Here is a 21,259-nt window from a genome sequence, read left to right as displayed (position 1 = left end):
TCTACTAAGAGCACAAAATAAGATGTGAATGGCTTTGTCATTTAGGGCTACCCTTCTCTTCTCTAGTTCACTCCATTCACTCTTAGGTTTTTGCTCTTGGTTTCCATCTATCACTCTTGTGGGAAAGAAGGGACCATGCTCTACAATATCCCACAAATCAACTCCTTCCGATTTGAGGAAATAATACATTCTATTTTTCCAGTATAGAAAGTCATTTCCATCAAAGAAAGGTGGTCTCACAACCGATTGACCTTCTTGAGAATTGAGGGCTGCCATTTGATCTTTACTCCAAGATAATTATATCTTCAAGATAGGGAGACTTAGCTCTGATACCACTTGTTGTCCCTTGAAGCAACCCAAGACGGGGGGTGAATTGGGTTTATAAAAAATTTAAGGCAAAAGAACAAATTAGAAGGCAATAAGGAAGAAGATAATCAACACAAGAATTTATAGAGGTTCAGCTATCTCAAGCCTACGTCCTCTCCTCAAGGTCCACCTTGAGAGTTCAACTCCACTATCAAATCTTCTTTGGGTGAAGATTAAAACCCTTACAATCTTAGAGCAAGCCTTTGCTCTTTACAAATCTCTTTTTCACTCAAGAGCAATTCTTTACTCAATGCCACACTCACAACAACAGAATCTCTCAACAACCTTTACTCACTCTGAAAAGCCAACCAATTACAACTCAAAACAAACTTTCAAGAAATCAATGCTTTGGCTCAAGGTTTTGAGAGAGAGAGAATGAAAAATGCTATAATCTCAATAAATATTTGCTTAGATGGTTGTTGTAAACTCTTCATATCAAAAACTCATTGTATTTATAGTTCAGTCATAAATATGGCCGTTGGGAGTGCATTAAATGCAAATAGAGCCGTTTATGTTCAGAAATAACCGTTATATCTTTCTCAGAAAAATTCAGGTTCGGCGGCCTAAGCTAAAGTTCGGCGGCCGAACCAATTGAGGTGAAGAACCTAACTCTTTAAAAAAGGACTTTCGGCGGCCTAAAGTCATAGTTCGGCGGCCGAACTTGTGGAACTTTCGTCTCTGTCCCTCTCTTTCGGAAGCCGAACTTTTGGCTTCGGAGGCAGACTTAAAAGCACACTTTCGGCAGCCGAAGGTAATGTTCGACGGCCGAACATACAGGACTTTCGTCTCTGTTCCTCACTTTCGGAAGCCGAAGGTTGCACTTTAGCGGGCAGGCTGAAAACACACTTTCGGCGGCCGAAAGTCAATATTCAGCGGCCGAACATGTGGGACTTTCATCTTTGTCCCTGACTTTCGGAAGCCGAAAGATGACTTTAGGGGGCACAAAAAATAAATCTTTAAATCTTTGAAAAATCATAATTTAGGCTGTAAAATTCCTTTTTTCAATCCGTCTGAATTTTTGTAACCCATATTTTTAGATCTTTAATTTTGATAAAGAATAATTTCAAAATCGCTTCTTTTGGAAAATTTCATTTTAGTCCCTAAAAGTCAAGTATTTAAAGATTTGGCCATATCTAAAAAACTTTTAGAAATGAAAGAAACCTTGAGCCATCACACCTAATTAATTGAAATTCACAATGAATAACTTGACAAAACATAAACAAGAAAATACTTTATGATCCCTTTCTTGTGGTATGCTTCCAAAATATGCATTTTTTTTCCTTTTGAGACTGAAGCAATTTCGTTCTTGTTAGCAAGGGACCTACAAACTCAACATAAACACTTTTGAAGATAATTAGTAGCATAACAATTGTTTATTAATCATCAAAACAAGGATTAGAACATTTAGGTTCAACACATTGATAACATAACATTCCAATATGCCAAGGGCGTAGAATGGGCCTCACTGGTCTTCCATACCGTATCACATCATATCATAACGTAGTGCGGCTAAAGGATCATTCAACATTCATCCACATTAACAACATATTATGCAATGCAACATATTCGTGAATTCTAATGCAAGCACCCTAGTATATCTCATGGCATTCATGATGCGTGTATCATGCTCAGAATTTATTTATTTACTTTGAAACAAAATACGGTATTCCACTCACCTCTGGCTAAAGCTCTAACAGACTCAGAAGCAGCTGAACTCACTGCTGGGGTCCTCGGTTCCTCGGGTCCGGACCTACACAGGTGGACTCAAATGAGGGACCTAACATACGTAAACATGACTCTAAAATACTCCCCAAAAACCCCCCTAAAACACCTTGAAACAATCACATAAATCATGCAAAAGAGGGCTGAACAGGGAACTTTCGGCGGCAGGTTCGGCGGCCGAAGGTTCCCTCCAGAGACGAAACTCATGCATGTTCGGCGGCACCTTCGGTGGCTGAAACTCCCTTCCAGAGCCGAAAGTCCACTTTCGGGGGCAGGGTTCGGCAGCCGATACATGCTACCAAAGGCAGGTTCGGCGGCCGAAAGAGCCTTCGGCTGCCAAACCTGAGTTCTTCCCAAAAGGGCAGAAACTCAGCTCAACATGCATAAACGCCTCCCAACTCATTCAATCATGCATTTTCCTATTCTACAACATGCATACTCAAGCATACAAGCTCCTAGGGGCTTCAAACTATCCTAAACCCCATCTACAACACATCAAACATGCATATCCAACATACATTGTTCATAAACGCACAGTAAACCCATAAACTCCACATAAACCTACACATGCATTTCTACCCCAAGAAACTTCATAAAACTTACTTAAAACATGAAAGGAACTATGGATCTACTCTTACCTCTTATAGAACGAGAGGAGAGACGATCCAACTCGGAGATGGGGAGAAATCCGCTCTTTGGTCTCCAAGTTTCCAAAACTTGCTCTTTTTGTTCAAATATCTTCAAATCAACATAAAGCTTATTAAAACATGAAAGATCGAAGGAAAAACATCTAAAATGAACCATGGGAGAGCAAGAACTCACCGTGGCCGAAAATGGGGAGAAAACTCGCCCGTTTCGGCCATGGAGCTCTTATATAGGGGCTGGCAGACGGAAGCCTAACTTGCCCCCTTAAACCATCCCACGTTCGGCGGCCGAACTTGAGGTTCGGCGGCCGAACCTGGAAATGTCTTCTTGGTCTTTTTCTTTTAAAACTCAATTTCCTTTTTGCTTAAAACTATAAGATACATTAAAACATTTTATAAAAACATGATTTTACCCTTCTAGAGGTTTTCGACATCCGAGATTCCATCGGACGGTAGAAATTTCGATACCGGAGTCTAGCCAGGTATTACAATGTAAGTTTGGGAGAGAGCATGTGAGGTTTTGGGTTGTTTTGGAAGGTTTGGAGGTTGTTTGTGCATGAGGAGGCTGAGTTCGGCCGCCGAAGGGACTTTCGGCCGCCGAACCTGCCTGTGGTGGCTTGTTTTGGCTGCCGAACCCTGCCTCCGAAAGTTGGACTTTCGGCTCTGGAGGGGTGTTTCGGCCGCCGAAGGTGCCGCCAAAAGTGGCTGAGTTTCGGCTCTGGAGGGACTTTCGGCCGCCGGACCTGCCACCGAAAGTGCCCTGTTCAGCCTTCTTTTGCATGATTTATATGATTGTTTTATGATGTTTTAGGGGGTTTTTGGGGAGATGTTTAGAGTCCTATTAGAGTATGTTTGGTCCCTCATGTGAGTCCACCTGTGTAGGATCGGACCTGAGGAATCGAGGTGTTCAGCAGTGAGTTAGCTGCTTCAGAGTTAGTAAGCGTCAGCCAGAGGTGAGTATAACTGAACTTTATGTTTAAAAATATAAATCAAATGTTTAAAGCATGTTCATGCATCATGAATACCATGTTATGTAATAGGTTGTTTGCATTAGAATTCACGAATATGATGCATTGCATAATACGATGATGATGATGTGGATGAATATTGAATGATCCTCTAACCCTCTGTACGGTACGATATGATATGATATGACATGAGATAGAAAGGCCAGACGTGGCCGTATTGCCCTTGGCAATATGTTATATGTAAGAGAAAACCAGGTGAGGCCGTATCGCCCCTGGCATAGTCGGACATGTTATGATATGAGCTATGTAAGAGAAGACCAGGTGAGGCCGTATCGCCCCTGGCATAGTTGGACATGTTATGATATGAGATATGTAGAGGGTTATTGGTGATAAGTTCATCCTTGATGTAATTTGTTTGTGATGTGATGCATTCCATGATAGCATATGATTTAATGAACTGTTTTTCTTTTATAGTTTCTGCTCATTGGGCTTTATAGCTCACCCCTCTCCCCTAACCCCAGGTTTGCAGGGACAGAGATAGTTCAGGAGGTCAGCAGGTTATGGCTATGGTCGTGTTTATGTGATAGAATAGTAGTGGACATGATGTAATGTAAAGTCATGTAATGATGTAAAAGTATGTATTGTAACGTAAGGATATGTAATGGTATGTCATGGTTAGAGTTGTGCTTTGCCCTAGTCATGTATGGTTAATCCCTTTGATACATGATAGTATGTTAATGTTTAAATGATGATGATTATGTAAACCAAGCTTAATGTATGATATGTTGACCCAACTGGAGCATTTGATGAGGGCTCCAGTAAGGGGTTTTATGTTACAGCTTTTGTGCATGCACAGGTTAAGCTTGGAAAATGAAAGGAAAAGTTTAAAGTTTTATGTATATGTTTGATCATGTATGGGATTATACCAATTACACATGATGAATGTTAGGCTTGCTACGGGTCCCGGCGACCTTAAGTCGATCTAGATCCTAGCGCCGGTAGTGGTCCGGTTTCCGGGTCGTTACACTGCGGCTCTCGTCACACTTTTAAAAGTTGTACGTCTCGAAATTCCCTTTTCGAAAAGCTATCATGGGTTTCTATCGGACGTTGGCAGCAAAAATTAGGCCTGGTCCAAATCTGCCGTAAAGTCCAAGGCTAATTGCTCCATATCATTCCCTTCCACTTATAAAGAACTCGACCTCGAATTGTCATCAGTAGGGTAGTACTGAAATAGATCTGCCACGTTAAATGTCTTGGAAATTTTTATTTCATGTGGGAGGTCAAGAACATAGGCATTATCATTAATCTTCTGAATAATCCGGAATGGACCAATCTTCTTGGCATCAAGCTTTTTCTGTCCTCCACCACGCTCCTTGCGTAAATACACCATAACTTGATCACTGACATTGAAGGACTTGAAACGCCTATATTTATTAGCCGTAGCTTTATATTTATCATTGGCTTCTTTAAGGCATTGTTGTACCTGTTTGAAAACATCCACGTGCTGCTTTGCCAAGTTGCTTGCTGCAATACTGTTGTGAGAACCTGTGGGAAGGGTAATAAGATCAACTGTATGCGCTGGGACTTTCCTGTACACAACAACAAACAGTGACATCTTTGTGGAGCTATGGGACTATTGTAAGCAAATTCTGCTTGGGCAACAGCAAGATCCCAAACAGTTTTCTTGTTACTACAGATGCAGCGCAGAAAATTGCCAAGCGTGCGTTCACCATTTCAGTTTGTCCATCAGTTTGGGAATGTGCAGCACTGCTATATCGAAGTTCAGTTCCAAAACGTTTCCATAAAGTCACCCAGAAGTGAGTTAGAAACTTCACATCTCTGTCAGAAGTCATGGTCTTAGGGACACCATGTAAGCAAATAATCTCTTGGAAAAACAGTTTTGCTACATGAGAAGCCTCATTAGTTTTCTTGTAAGGAATGAAATGCGCCATTTTGGAGAACCTGTCAACAACAACAAAAATGGAATCAGATCCACGTTGAGTACGTGGAAGACCAAGAACAAAATCCATAGACAAGTCCTTCCAAGGATGTGCTGGAATAGACAGTGGAGTGTATAAGCCTGTATTCTGTGAATGTCCCTTTTGAGTTTGACACACTAGGCACTTCTGAACCATCCGACCTGTATCCCTTTTTAATTGTGGCCAGTAAAAACACTCCTTCAACCCAGCAATAATCTTGTCACGCCCCAAATGACCACTCAAACCTTCTCCATGGACCTCCCGAATTAGTTTTTCCAGCAAAGAAGATTGAGGAAGATTGAGGAATGCATAACCTGTTCTCCTTAAAAAGAAAGCCATCATGTATCAAGAACCCATCAGTAGGCTGGTGAGTCTGGACTCTAGCCCATATATTAGCAAAGTCATCATTTGTAGCATACAAATCCTTCAGGAATTCAAAACCTACAACCTCCTGATTAACTGTAATCAACAGAGCAGCCCTCCTACTCAAAGCATCTACCACCTTTTACTATGGCCAGCCTTATATTTGATGACATAATGAAAGGCTCCAAAGTAAGCTGTCCATCGAGCATGCATCTTATTCATATGTTTTTTAGTTTTAAAATGGATCAAAGATTGATGATCTATGTGAATAATAAACTCTCACCCCATCAAATACTACTCCCAAGTTTTAAAAGCCCGAAATATTGCATATAGCTCTTGCTCATAAGTAGACCACTTCTTTCTAGTTTCATTCAGTTTCTCACTAAAGAAGACAATAGGCCTTTTAGACTGTGACAACACTCCACCAATCTCAACTCCACAAGCATCACATTCAACCTCAAACAGTTTATCAAAATTGGGTAGAGCAAGAATAGGGGCAGAAGTAAGCTTATCTTTAATCTCTTCAAAGCTCTTGTTGGCAGCTTCAGTCCATGCAATTTTCTGCACTCTCTCTTTCTTCAAGCAATCTATGATAGGGGCAATGATGCTGTTGAAATTTCTAAAAACCGTCGATAGAAAGTAACAAGGCCATGAAAGCTGCGAACTTCAGAAATAGTTTTGGGGATGGGCCAATTTCGTATTGCTTCTACCTTCTTTTCATCAACATGTATCCCTTCTGCACTAACAACGAACCCCAAGAACAGAACGTGCTCCGTCATATAAATGCACTTCTTAAGATTAATAACCAGCTCACTTTCTTGCTAAGCTGTCATGACTTGACGAAGATGCTGTAGATGTTCTTCCTCACTGCGACTAAAAATCAAGATGTCATCAAAATAAACAACCACAAATTTGTGTAAAAAAGGACGCAAAACCTGGTTTATGAGTCGCATAAAAGTTCTAGGTGCATTCGTTAAACCAAAGGGCATAACCAGCCACTCATACAAGCCTTCCTTAGTCTTGAAGGCAGTCTTCCATTCATCTCCCTCCTTAATCCGAACTTGGTGATAGCCACTTTTAAGATCGATTTTAGAAAAGACTTTAGACCCGGATAGCTGATTCAGCATATCATCCAATCGTGGAATAGAAAATCGATATTGAATTGTAATTTTGTTGATGGCCCTGCTATCCACGCACATTCTCCAAGTCCCATCTTTCTTTGGAACTAATAGGGTAGGTACTCCATAGGGGCTAATGCTCTCCTGAATATGCCCCTTCTTCAGTAATTCTTCCACCTGTTCTTAGAGGATTTCACTCTTCTTTGGGCTCATCTTGTAATGAGGCAGATTCGATAATTTTGATCCAGGAATGAGATCACTCTGATGTTGGATATCCCACAGAGGTGGAAGCTTGGATGATTCCTCCACTATCTTAGGAAACTCCTTCAACAGCTCTTTGACGGGTGGTGGTAAAGATGGTGCATCCTCCATTGTACCTTTTGCTCTCACTAATAAAGCCAGTGTGCCTCCAGATTTCCCAACTGCGCCTGATAGCCTCTGCACTCCCGTGGAAACAACAACAACATTCTTCCCTTCCACTTTAGAATGTTTCGCAGAACCGGAAGGCAAGATAGTAATCTTCTTTTGATTCCACGTGAACAAGTATGAATTCTCCTTCCCCTTATGCAAAGCATCAACATCGAATTGCCAAGGGCAACCTAGCAAAATGCCACAATAATCCATTTCCACAACATCACAATTAACAGGTTCAGTATAAGATTTACCGATCGAGATAGGCACGCTGTAGATTCTGTTGACCTTAATTGTCGAACCTTCCTTAATCCATCCGACTTTGTATGGCGAAGGGTGCGGCTGTGTAGGCAACTGCAATTTCTCCAACAATTGCTTAGCTATCAAATTCTCACAACTACAGCTATCTGTAATTAGCCTGCAAATTGTCTCTCCTACTCGACACTTTGCCTGAAAAATCTTCCTCCTTTGCGTCTCATCCTCCTGTTTTTTTAAGCATAAGATTTTCTTCACCACATAGATGACCTCTCCATCTTCAGAACCAACAATAGATCTGTCATCGTCATCCACTTCCTCGTCAGTTTCAGCCACCTACTCAACTATATTAACCTGTCGGCGATCAGTATTAACTCCTCTACGTTCTGGACAATTATTTGATCGATGACCAAGTTGCCTGCAGCGGTAACATATGTCTCCCATTGGCTTCTGATAAGGATTGGTTTTGCCTCCTTTGTCTGTTGTAGTGGTGACTGCCTTTCCCTTATTGTCTCTCCTTTCTTCCATGGTATTCTGAGGATTGCCAAAATTTACAACCATAGAAGGTTGCCCGCTGTAATTGCCTCTATACTGTTGCGTCCTTATTGAACTAGAATTTCTGTAATTAAAATTCCGATTGTACTACTGTCGTGGCTGCCAATCAACACGCTCTTCTGCCCTTTTTTCCATCTTAATAGCGTCTGCCAAGGTGAAAATCGCAGCTACTCCCATCATATAACGAATTTCATGATTTAGGCTCCTCTGATAATGAGCAACCTGTTTGTAACGACCCGGAAACCGGACCGCTACTGGCGCTAGGATCCAGATCGGCTTAAGGCCGCCGGGACCCGTAGCAAGCCTAACATACACCCTGTATACCTGTTTAATCCCATACATGGTCAATATATACATAAAAATTTTGAACTTTCACATTCCTTTACCAAACTTAACCTGTGCATGTACAACTCATAAGCATAACCATCAACCCCACACTGGAGTCCTCATCAATACTCCAATGGGGTAACATAACATATAATAAGCTTGGTTTACATAAACAATGATAAAACATTTTATATACCATGTACAAAGGGATTAACCAACATACTAGGGTCAAGCACAACTATAAACCTCAATAGACATCATTACATTACATTACTGTACTATGCTTTACATTACATCATGTTCATGTCCACAACTAGCTATTACATAAAACATGACTTCTAATCCTGCTGGCTTCCTGGACTAGCCCGTACCTGCAAACCTGGGGGATTAAGGGAGTGGGGTGAGCTACTAGAGCCCAGTGAGCAGAATAATAAAACATTATATTTAAAGTTCATGCTTTTATAAAATGCATCACATCACAAACAAATCACCTTAAGGATGAACTTGTCACCAATAGCCCTCTACACAATCCAATCATGCCAAGGGCATAGTGCAGGCCACACCTGGTCTTTCTCTTACACATAACATAACATACATATCCATTTGTGCCGAGGGCATAGTGCAGGCCACACCCAGACTTTCTCTTACATTGTGCCAGGGGCGTAGTGCAGGCCACACCTGGACTTTCATATCACATCACATCATATCTCATCATGGTGAGGGCTAAAGGATCATTCAACATTCATCCACATCAATAACATAATATGCAATGCAACATATTCATGAATTCTAATGCAAACAACCTAATATATCATATGGCATTTGTGATGCATGAATGTACAAAAATTATTTATTTGCTTTGGAAATAAAGGTCCATTCTACTCACCTCAGGCTAGCTCTGACAAGACACTGAAGCAGCTATCTCACTGCTGGGGTCCTCGGTTCCTCGGGTCCGAACCTACACAGGTGGACTTAAATGAGGGACCAAACATACATGATCATGACTCTAAAATACTCCCCAAAACCCCCCTAAAACACCTTAAAACAATCATAGAAATCATGCAAAGGAAGGCTGACAGGGCACTTTCGACGGTAGGTTCGGCGGCCGAAAGTCCCTCCAGAGCCGAAACTCAGCCACTTTCGGCGGCACCTTCGGCGGCCGAAAGTCCTTTTCAGAGACGAAACTCATGCATGTTCGGTGGCACCTTCAGCGGCCGAATCTCCCCTCCAGAGCCGAAAGTCCACTTTCGGGGGCAGGGTTCGGCAGTCAAAGGCTGGCCTCCACAGGCAGGTTCGGCGGTCGAAAGTCCTTCGGCGGCCGAAAGTCCTTCGGCTGCCGAACCTGAGTTCTTCCAAATGGCAGAACTCAGCCTCCACATGCACATTTTGCCTCCCAAACCATTTAAACATGCATTTACCTATTCTACAATAAGCATACACAAGCAAATAAGCATTTAGGGGTCTTAAACTATCCTAAACCCCAACACAAACACAAAAGGCAACTCAAACAACATACATTACTCATAAACTCAACATTAACCCTAACATGCAATCAACTAACTTACACATGCATTTCTACCCCATAAACTTCATAAAACTTGTTTAAAACATACAAGAAAGGTAGGATCTAGGCTTACCTCTTGAAGATCGAGAGGAAAGACGATCCTAACTTGGAGATGGGAGAAATCTAGCTCCTTGGACCTCCAAGCTCCAAAACTTGGTCCAAGCTTCAAAAATCTTCAAAACCAAGTTAGAACTCGTTAAAACTTGAAAGATTTGAGGAAAAACACCAAAACCAACCATGGGAGAGCATGGACTCACCGTTGGCCGAAAATAGGGGAGAAAGCTCGCCCATTTTCGGCCATGGGTCCTTTTATAGGTGGCAAGCCAGGCCACCTTCGGAAGCCGAAGGCAACTCCAAAACGCATGCATGTTCGGCGGCCGAACATGAGGTTCGGCGGCCGAACATGAGCCACATTCGGAAGCCTAACGTGCCCCCCAAACTATCCCACGTTCGGCGGCCGAACTTGAGGTTCGGCGGCCGAACCTGAAAATGCCTCCATGGTCTTTTTTTTCATTTAAAACTCAATTTCTTTCTTACTTAAAACTTTAAAATACATTAAAATATTTTATAAAAACATGATTTTACCCTTCTAGAGGTTTCCGACATCGATCCGAGATTCCACCAGACGGTAGGAATTCCGATACCGGAGTCTAGCCAGGTATTACACTGTTGGGCTTCGTTCTCACAGTTTTCACACCTCGCCTGCAATTTCAAAAACTCCTCGGTATATTCATCCACCCTTCGGTTCCCCTGTACACAGTCATGATACCAGTTATACAAAATCTGAGCGTGATCTCTAGGCAAGAACCGTTGTTCAAACATCTGCTTCATCAACACCCAGTTTCGTATGGGTTCCAGCCTCCTCTGATAGCGTTCGTTTTGAATCGAATTCCACCTGGTTGCTGCACCCCCTTTCCTCCGATAGCGTTCGATTTGAATCGAATTCCACCTGGTTGCTGCACCCCCTTTTAACTTATAAGCCACAATCGGAACCTTGCGATCCTCTTCCGTTCATAACTTCGAAAAAACATTTAACCTCTGCCAGCCAATCAAGAATAAATTCCACATCCAGTGAACTAAAAAAGTTTTGAAGGTCTATCTTGATCTTGTAACCTTCCGATAATTCTGATGGAGATTTGTAGGTACAGGATTGGCGACCACAGGATTGGTGGCCACATGATTGGCGACTGGGGGGTGTGCGGCGGCAGCTGGTTGGTGGAGTCCTTGCTGCAGAGTCAGCTGTCCGATCATCTCCCTCAATTCTACCAAAGATGCCTCAATCGCAGCAAGTAGCGCCTCTTGGTTATCATCCATGGTCGAACTTAGCTCTAATATCAATATGATAAATGACTATTTAGACTCCGTCAGGAGTTTTAACCAATATCGTTTGCCTAAGACGAAATAAGAGAAAAGATAGGTTAGAAGACTAAAAGTCTTATTGAAATTCCTCAAAAATTAAAAAGTAAGTTTCTAATAGCCAAGTGAGGTTATTTATAATAGAAAACAAAACCTTAATATGCAAAATTATGAAAATACCCAAAATATCTAAAAAAATAATTAAAATGCAAAATTGACCCCTAAACAATGGAATTTCCATATCAAATTTGGTGACAGGCCTATGGCCCTTGTCACATTTTTTAAAACCGTGCGTCTCAAAATTTTCTTTCTGAAAAACTATCGTGAGTCTCTATCGGATGTCGGCAGTAAAAGTTAGGCCCGGTCCAAGTCTGCCGTAAAGTCCAAGGCTAATTGCTCCATGTCAGACCTCTTATATTCATTACTGTATTGTTGAAATCTAAATTTCCTATAATGTGTACCTCCCTTTGTTTTTCAACAATTAAAACCATTGAGTATACTCTATTTATATTTGGTAAAGGTTCTATGATCAATATTTGATCCTTAACATGACTGTAAACATCATTTAGACTCATTGAAAACTGTATTATTTTATCTCCATTCTCCATTTCACTGATAATCTGGGCAAATTCACAAACGCAAATGGGAGAGACTCTTAAACAGTCTAATTCATCCCTTAATTTTTTTTGATCTCGTAAAGTATATCATCACAGTCAATCCATTTTGAGTGAAAGAGACTCTTAAACAGTCTAATTCTTTCTTTAATTTTTTTTTATCTCGTAAAGTATACCATCACAGTCAATCCATTTTGAGTGAAAGAGTTGATTTCTCTTTTGATTTGGTAGATTAATGGCCCATTACATTATGCAAAACTTCTATTAATATCTTCCTATAAACACTTTGTAGAAGGAGTGTAAATAAAAGCACCAGCAATTTCTTTAGTCATAGAATGTAATATCCAAGAGATTACTATATTGTCAGTCTTTTACCATTTCTTGTAGTCATAGAATGTAATATCCAAGAGATTACTATATTGTCAGTCTTTTACCATTTCTTGTAATCTGCAGAATTCGAAACTGGAATTTTCACCTTCTCTTCTATGAATCTTAGCTTATCTTTTGCTCTTAAAGTAATCATTATGCCTCTGCTCTAAGGTAGGTAATTGGTTCCATCCATCAGGACATTGACTAGCTGCATCTCCAGGTGATCAGAATTCTGGAGGAACATCATATCACTCAGGATTTTATTGGTTGTATCTAATTTCTCATTAGTTTCTGCCATTTTACTTGAATAAAGTTAAAGGTTTAGGTATGAAAAGGAGAAAACAAAGAGAAAAAAAAACTCTATATTAGCACAGATTCAGGGTTCGCTCTATACCATGAATAAAAGGTTGTTTGGCTAAAAATATTAGAATGGAATGAATTGTTTATTTCATCTTACACTTATTTATACATGTGTAGGGATCATTCTATAAGAAAGAATAAAATAAAAAAGTGTCAGCTAATGGTGTGGCAGCTCATAAACAAAAGCAAAGAAAAAAAATTTCCTTCTGCGTGCCTTAGGAATAGGTAAAACGGTGTGTTTTTCTCTTTTGCTTCAGTACACTGTTTTACCTATTTCTTGAAGCACTGTCATTTAGATTTAGAGATCTAGGGCTTTATTTTTTTCACTAATAATTACAACTCATCTAATAATAACATAAAAGTTGATGAAAGGCTTATGCCATTTTCACCGTATGTGAAAACATTCCTCTATATGTCTGCGCCGAAGAATTATAGAAGAGAATATTGCATGCATGCTGTTTTAAGGATTCTAGCAAGTCTAGGAATATGGAATAAGGGCATTACAATTCAAGTGCATAGTAAATTATATTCCTATGATCTACAAATCCTTCAGACCAACTTCAAATGATTATTTCAGAAGTAGCTAGTACTCTGCTTTTTGATAGATTATATATATATAAATATATATCTGCCATGGGAAAACTCAATACCCATCTGGAGATGAGACCAAACTTCCATGGTTTCCCTTTTCTATAACCTGCTCATATCCAAATGATGCCTATTTTGAGACCCTGCAATATACAGAACGAAACCAAAAAGAGTTTATTAATTTCTCTCATTAACTTAATCTGCATTCATCCTATTATTGAAGAGAGCATGCAACAATAATACTAAAATGACTAATGTGCTTTAGTTCAATGGTACTAGAATTATTCCAAGACTTTGGAAATCTTGAGTTGAAATCCAGTTCAGACCAATTGTACCCAAAAAAAATAAAATTTGCAGTCTAATTCTTGTATTGCAGCACAGTTGCATGCTCATTATAAGTGATATTGTATATCTTGATAGAGTTTGTGTGCTTTTTTTGATAAATTAAAATTTTTATTTATTTATATCGAGAAAAACTTAGTGTGACACATTCATCCCAATGCTCCAATCACCAAATCGATCCAAAGACATGCATGCTAAATGAAAAAACATGGAAAAAGACAAGAACAAAGTCATCAATACACCAAAGCTAATTAAAAGGACAAAATCAAGTCAAACACCCATGAAGAACTGTAAGATAGAGCTAAAAGAGATCATTGTTATCTCTTTTCTCTAGTCTGGAACTCTCATATACAGCTTTATATAGCTCCTTCATATCATACACATACTAAAGTTTGGCTTATGACTACTATGTTATAAGAGCCTCATCGGCTTAACCACTTCACAAATCTAAGGAAACAAATTTTTATTCTAAGAAATCAGTGTCAAGAAGCACTAAGAAAGCTCAAACTTGAACACAAGGGTTTTCGGAAATTTATTTTAGGAAAAATTATTATTTATTTTAAAAAATACACTTTAAAATTTTAAAAAGTCTACTAATTAATATCTCTATTAATTTTAACTTGAAAAATCTAAAACACTCTCAACACAGAATCTACGAAATCAGTGTCAAAAAGCACTAAAAAAGCTCAAACTTGAACACAAGGACTTTTGAAAATTCATTTTAGGAAAAATTATTATTTATTTTAAAAAGTCTACTAATTAGTATCTTTATTAATTTTAACCATTAAATATTATTGAAAAATCTAAAATACTCTCAATACAGAAGAAATAATTAGTATATATTTTTACAAAATTAAGAGATCAACTAATGAGTTTTTTCACAAACTAAATAGTAAAATATTTAATAGTTAAAATTAACAAAAATACTAATTAGTAAATATTTTAATATTTTAAAAATATTTTAATATAATTTTTTCAAAAGATGTTTTAATATATTCTTTTTTAAATTAATAGAAGTATATAGCCAAAGATTTAAAATATAAAAGATTCATATAGCATATCATAAATCCACTGAATTCATTATGAACTAAGCTTCCTTCAATTTGAGCTCTTCCACCAAATCCAGTTTGTCTGCTTCTTTAATTTGCTTTTAGACTCTTCTTTGATTGCTAGCTGATAGACCCTAATAATATATACATATATTTTTTAATATATCTTTGATAAATACCATATGAATACTCTCATTTTCCTTTTTGATAGAGACTATCATTCACTCCAATTCTTCTTTTTGAAAAGATATTCTTTGAAAATCACTCAAATCATAACTAATTTAACTGTCAATATTCCTGTTAGATACCTACCTGTTATTCTTAACTTTTCTCCTTTTCTTTTTGTTTCTTTATGATTTTAATGTGCAAGTGACATGCATGTGCCCAGAAAAGAAAACAACTCCATCTGTTTCCATGTGTAACTCTTTAACTATTAAATATAGGTAAAAGCTAAGGAAAAGTGGAACCTAGTAGATATTCAGTGCATTCTGTATACTGTACGTGATCATCACCAAAGCCAAACGTCTAGCCTTAGAATGGTCGGCTATATGTGCTTACAGTATTATGAAAAATAAACAAATAATATCCACTCTCTACAAGCTGATGAGAATATTATGCTGGGAGGTTTCTTGCCAAAGTTGTTCATAACCCTACTTCTATTATTATTATTATTATGGCTGAATACACAGCTGTGTCTCTACAAATTGAGATTAACCTATTAAATGTCTAAATTTTGTTATAATTTATTTAACATCTGAATTTATAAAAATTATAATAATTAAACATAATAATTTATTAAAAAAATAAAGAGAAATTTATAATTTAGTCTCTGAGTATTGTCATTATTAATAAATCAGTCCCTGCATCTTTAAAAATCTATTAAAACGTCCTTATATTTTCTCTCCGTCAACAAAATAGTCCTTTCGTCTATTTCTGTAGTTAAAAATATAATAAAAGACCAAATTTCCCCTATTTCTTTTCCTCCTCCTTCTTCTTTTTCATCGATTCTTCCTCCTCTTTTTTTTCTTCTTTAGTTCTTCTTTTTCTTCTTCTTCTTTGATTCTTCTTCGATTTTTCTTTTTATTCTTCTTTCTTAAGGAGTAGGAGGAGACGATTCTTCTTCTTCTTCTTCTCTTTCTTTTTCATCGTCATCATCTTCTTTTCCTTCTTCTTCTTTTTCTTCTTCTTCTTTTTCTTCATCATCTTCTTCTTCTTTTTTCTTCTTTTTTGAGGAGGAGGAGAAGAGACTATTTCATTGACAGAAAGAAATGATAAGGACATTTTAATAGATTTCTGAAAATATTGGGACTGACTTGTTAATAATAGTAATATTTAAAAACTAAATAAAAGGTTTTATTTGAGGGCAAAATTAAATTTTAAAAGTTCTCTCTCATTCTTTATCTATTTTTAACAGAAAAGAGGACGGAAAGACTATTTAATTGACGGAGAGAAAATATAAGGACGTTTTAATAGGTTTCTGAAAATGCAGGGACTGACTTGTTAATAATGACAATACCCAGAGAGACTAAATAGTAAATCTTTCAAAAATAAAAATTAATCACACATATTACTGAATATATTCTAAATTTTACTAACCAAATGTTATAAAATTTTTAGAAATTGATAAAATTAAACGAGTATAATTTTATAATTTTATTAAAATTTAAAATATAATCAGTAAAATTATGAGCTAAGTTAGTAATAAGTTGAAGTGTTCGAAGGTTATAATTTTAATTAAAGTATTTGATAAATTAAAATGAAATAGTGTAGGAGATGTAGGTATATATTTATCCTTATTATTATTTTTTAAAAAAGTTAAGATATCATGTATTTGTAAAGCTAGAATCATGATGATGAGAAAATTAATACCCTTAAATAACAAACCAGCAGAAAGCAGTATTCATAATCAAATACACTAGAAAAAAATTATCGATATTGAAATAATTTAAATTTAATTCCTTTATATATAGAAATATACATATACATGCATGCAGCATACATACATACATACATAGTTGCTTTACTAATTTTCAAATTGCTTTGGCTAGTTTTAGTTAACACTTTCAAAGGAATAAACTCTTAGTTATGCTTCTTTTTCAAACTAATATTGGATTTTATGATTAATTCTACTACTTTTAACGGTAAGAAAAAAATATCTACTAATTTTATCGATTAGATAATTAAAAATCAGTTATCAACTATTTAAAATATTTATTATTTACGGTTCATCGATTCTTAATTATATTTTCACAATTTCCACACGCGATGTGGGATTTCTTACGCCTAAAATTTTATTGGATGAAAGTTTTGATACCATATTAAATTTGGATCAAAACTAACTCACTCTGAAAAGGGAGAAGTGCCTATAGCTCAATAGAAGGGGCATATTACCCGCCCCTTTCCACAACCGATGTCAGATCCAATATTCATATACAACATTGGTATTAACACCAAGTCTGAAACAATACATATTTGATCAGATTATTCAAATCTGTTGGTTTCATGAAATTTTATAAGAATGAAAATCTGTATATTTAATTTCTGGAATTAAATTTCATAGTAAAAGAAATTAAAAAAAAAAAAACACTAACCACAATCATTTGGATAGCGTTAAAAAATCAATTACGAAAGGCTATTTTATTATTTTAGTGTTTTATAGGTAAACTACGTCAAATTTAATTAATTTTTAATATTTCTTAACAAATTTATTTTAAAAAATGTATATTTTTTAATATCATTTCCAACCATAATTCGTAGTTTCAACAATGACAAATTTTAGGGATGGAATATAGAGCATTCTAGCTAATTAATGGTATTAATTATAGAGAATTCTAGCTAATTGGCATGAAGGATCACCTTTAGCTAGGGTTTGTCTTATTTTATTTTATTTTCCTTCACTTCATATGCACATATGCTAAGACTTTCATTGAGAACTTTTGAAAAATAATGTTCAAAGAAGTTTATTTACAATGCAATATTGTTATACATGACAGAAAATATTTTTTTAAAAAAAATACTTTTCATATTTTTTAACACTTAGAAATTTTAATCAATCAGAAATATTTTTCTGATAAAATAAAAAATTAAATTATTTTAAGAAAATTATATTCTTTTTTTAAAGAAATAGTCATTTTCTATATTTTTAATATTCTTATGAAAATCTATATATATAAATTTATTAAAATATTTTATTTTTTAATAAAAGTTATACAATACAAAAATATTTTATAAATATAAATTATTTTTCACAAATAAATATAGGCGTAAAGTTTTTTTTTTTTAATAATTGAAGTAATAAAAAAAATTATATTTGTGTTTTGTAAGTTGTCTTTCAGAGGATGCAAATATACCAGAAATTTGATATTCTTTATAAAAAAATAATAAATAAAGAAAATATGCTTTTATATATAGTTTTTTTTATAAAAAAAATATTAAATAATGTAATAATGAGTGGGTTTCATACACTAGGAGATTTTCATGAATTACTAATGGATTTTTCATTAGCAATTCAATTAAAATTTGTTGGCATGGTAACTGATTTACTAATAGATTGGTAAAAATTAGTTTTTTTTAAATTAAATATTAAATGTATTTGCAATTGAATTTCACATCTATTATTAATAATTGGTCGCTAATTTTTAAAAAAATATTTGAAAAAAATTTCTTTTAAAAAATTTGGTTATCATTTTTCAAATTAATGTTGAGATCTAATATTAATTTATTATTTTAAATATTTTTAATTTTACAAGAAGTCATTATTACACATTTAAATAAGGAAAATTAAATAAGAGAAAATAATATTAATGAAAATAAAAATATATATCATTGAAAAAATAATAAAAAATAAGAAAAAAATTGAGAGAAAAAGAAAAAATAAAAATAGAGAATATGGAAGAACACATTAACCACAAAATAAATACAATTTGAAGATATTAAAATCCAAAAAAAAAAAAATCTCTCCAACATAGATAAAAAAAAAGTCTTTTATTTAAAAATTATTCATTGGAATTGAAATAGCTAGGAAAATGCACAAAAACTCATTGGATAATTAAAAAAAAAAAAAAAAGAATTTTCAGAACAAATTCTGATCCTGACAAAGATTTCATCCTGCATTAACAAACCAACAACTAAAAATGATTTTGTTTTGACTCAAAATTTCATTAAAAAATATCGATAAAATTTATTGATTAAATTATAAAAATATAACTATTAAAATAAATTATTAATCATTTAAAATATTAACGATAAAATTATTCACCGTTTAAAAATTCATAACTGTATTTTTAATTTGTTGTAGTGTCCGATTTTGGAGGTTATAATGTGGAGTATTCCTCCATCCCACCTTATTTTGTTTCATATCAACACCACCTTTTTGCTTATATATATAAAAAAAATTAATATAAAAGATTATTGTTCCACTAAGAAAAATTATAAATTATTATATGCTTAATTGGGAATATCACAAACGATGAGAGTATGTATATAGGTATATATACAGGAGATATGAGACGTGAAATGAGCATATGAAATCACATGCAAACGTATGACATATCACATGGTCCTTCATGGGGAGCACGAAAATCAGAGAGAATCAAAAAAGAAACAAAAACAAGAGAGAAAAAAAAAAAAGTAATCAACTTAGATTTATTTAATTTGGAAAACATTATAAACAGTGTTTTGCATGATTTGAGAGAGAGACTCTTTTCTTTCTTTCTTTCACCCCAATCATAGATTATCGATCCCATACAATCTCAGGCTCTAAAACCCACTCTTCTTCACTCCATACACACACAACGATGCCTGGATTAGGGTTTTGCGAGGTGGGTTTAGGGTTTTATGACGCCATACAAACAGGTTTGATCATCTAATTCAATAGTCATAATCCCTTTTCAGGAATCGATTTATAATTAAGTAGGAATTTGATTTGTTTTGCTTGTTGTTTAGATAAAGATAGCTGTACATTTTGCCTCTGTTAATCAGAAAATTTCTGAGAAAATCAAGCTACAACACCACTGATCATGTAGATGTTTGTGTATGAAGATGCATGTAAAATTCTTATTTGTGTGTGTTTGTGTGAAATTCCTCTAAGGCAGAATTATTACCATTCATCTGCAGAAGCCAAAGGAGTTGTTGATATTAAGCTGTCTGCATCGAGGGCTTTGCATCTTCTCTTGGCTTGATTTGATTCTTCTTCTTCTTTTTCTTCTTGTATGGAATCCCTCTTGCCTTAGCTTGACACTCCCTCACTTCACGCAAATAAACACGAATAGCTCCATTTCCAAAAGGATTTGTGTCCGATGATCCTCCATGTTCCTCATAAGCAGCTCGCAGCCGTCCGATTAAGGCATCAAGACTTCCCCAGGCTTGCCTTAGAGGGCAAGTGCAAGGAGCAGGAGGGTCTGGTTGTCCAAAAAACACACACCCATGTAGATGAACCTTAGTTTTTCCGAACTGATCAAGATATCGAAGAAAATCAAGGACATGGTTGCAGTTGCACTGTGACAGTGAAACTGGAGGTCTCTGGTTCTTCAAGTACTGCCCAAAAGTGTTCCAGTCTCGCCGTTTCTGTGACTCGTACCGGCTCAACGGAGCCGGCTGAGAAATTACCTGCTGTTGCTGGTGATGATGATGATCACCACCGGATCGTGAGGACCCTTCAGCAGAATCTTTAGGCCTGTCACTTGACATGATTAATTTTCCTTTTCTTTCAGAGAAATTCTTGGGTATTTTTAGCAAGAAATGGGGAAAAAGAAGTGGGGATTAGAGAGAGAGAGAGAGAGAGAGGATGCAAAAGAAGAATAGTATAATAGTGCAGTGGGGAGAAAGATGAAAATCACATCTATGGGTCTATCGGGAGACAAGCAATGGGTCCCATGAAGGTGCTTTTGTTCCTCTTTTTCTTCTCCTCTTATCAATTTTTCTTTCTTTCTTCCATTGACAGTAACACTAACCATATTTTAAAAAAAAATTTTTGAATTTATAATTCATAATTGATCATATATGCCATCATCAATACAATCATTACCATAATTTTCCTTTGAATTATGATCATTGCATTATATCTTCCGAACTCGACCCATGACTCATTAGTCGGTGCAACTAGTGACAACTAGTGTGACTTGTTTAATTGACTCATTGGGTGGCCTATCCACCTGATTGTTATTGGTGATGTTATTCAATATATCTCATAATATAAGTAAAAAATTATTTTTAAAAAAAATTATTTATAAATATTTAAAATACTAATCAAAATTTGAGCATATCAAACCTATTAAAAGATAAAATAATTTCTTTAAATCCTTATTTTAT

At 35.8% G+C, this 21,259-nt stretch overlaps 1 protein-coding gene across 1 annotated transcript; it reads right to left on the bottom strand.

Annotated features, from left to right (window-relative positions):
• Positions 1-13,400: 13,400 nt before the first annotated feature.
• LOC110603105 (protein LIGHT-DEPENDENT SHORT HYPOCOTYLS 10) lies at positions 13,401-20,773 on the bottom strand. The gene is made up of 2 exons (XM_021740780.2): positions 20,053-20,773; positions 13,401-13,702 (listed from the first exon to the last, which is right to left on the bottom strand). Exon 1 carries the CDS (start codon positions 20,636-20,638, stop codon positions 20,087-20,089), a length of 552 nt encoding a protein of 183 aa, XP_021596472.1. The 5' UTR covers positions 20,639-20,773; the 3' UTR covers positions 13,401-13,702; positions 20,053-20,086.
• Between the last annotated feature and the right edge of the window lie 486 nt (positions 20,774-21,259).

The sequence above is a fragment of the Manihot esculenta genome, chromosome 16, assembly GCF_001659605.2.
Source record: "Manihot esculenta cultivar AM560-2 chromosome 16, M.esculenta_v8, whole genome shotgun sequence".
Classification (NCBI taxonomy): domain Eukaryota; kingdom Viridiplantae; phylum Streptophyta; class Magnoliopsida; order Malpighiales; family Euphorbiaceae; genus Manihot; species Manihot esculenta.
The sequence above is the reverse complement of the archived record's forward strand: the minus strand, read 5'-3'. Positions and strand labels throughout refer to the sequence as shown.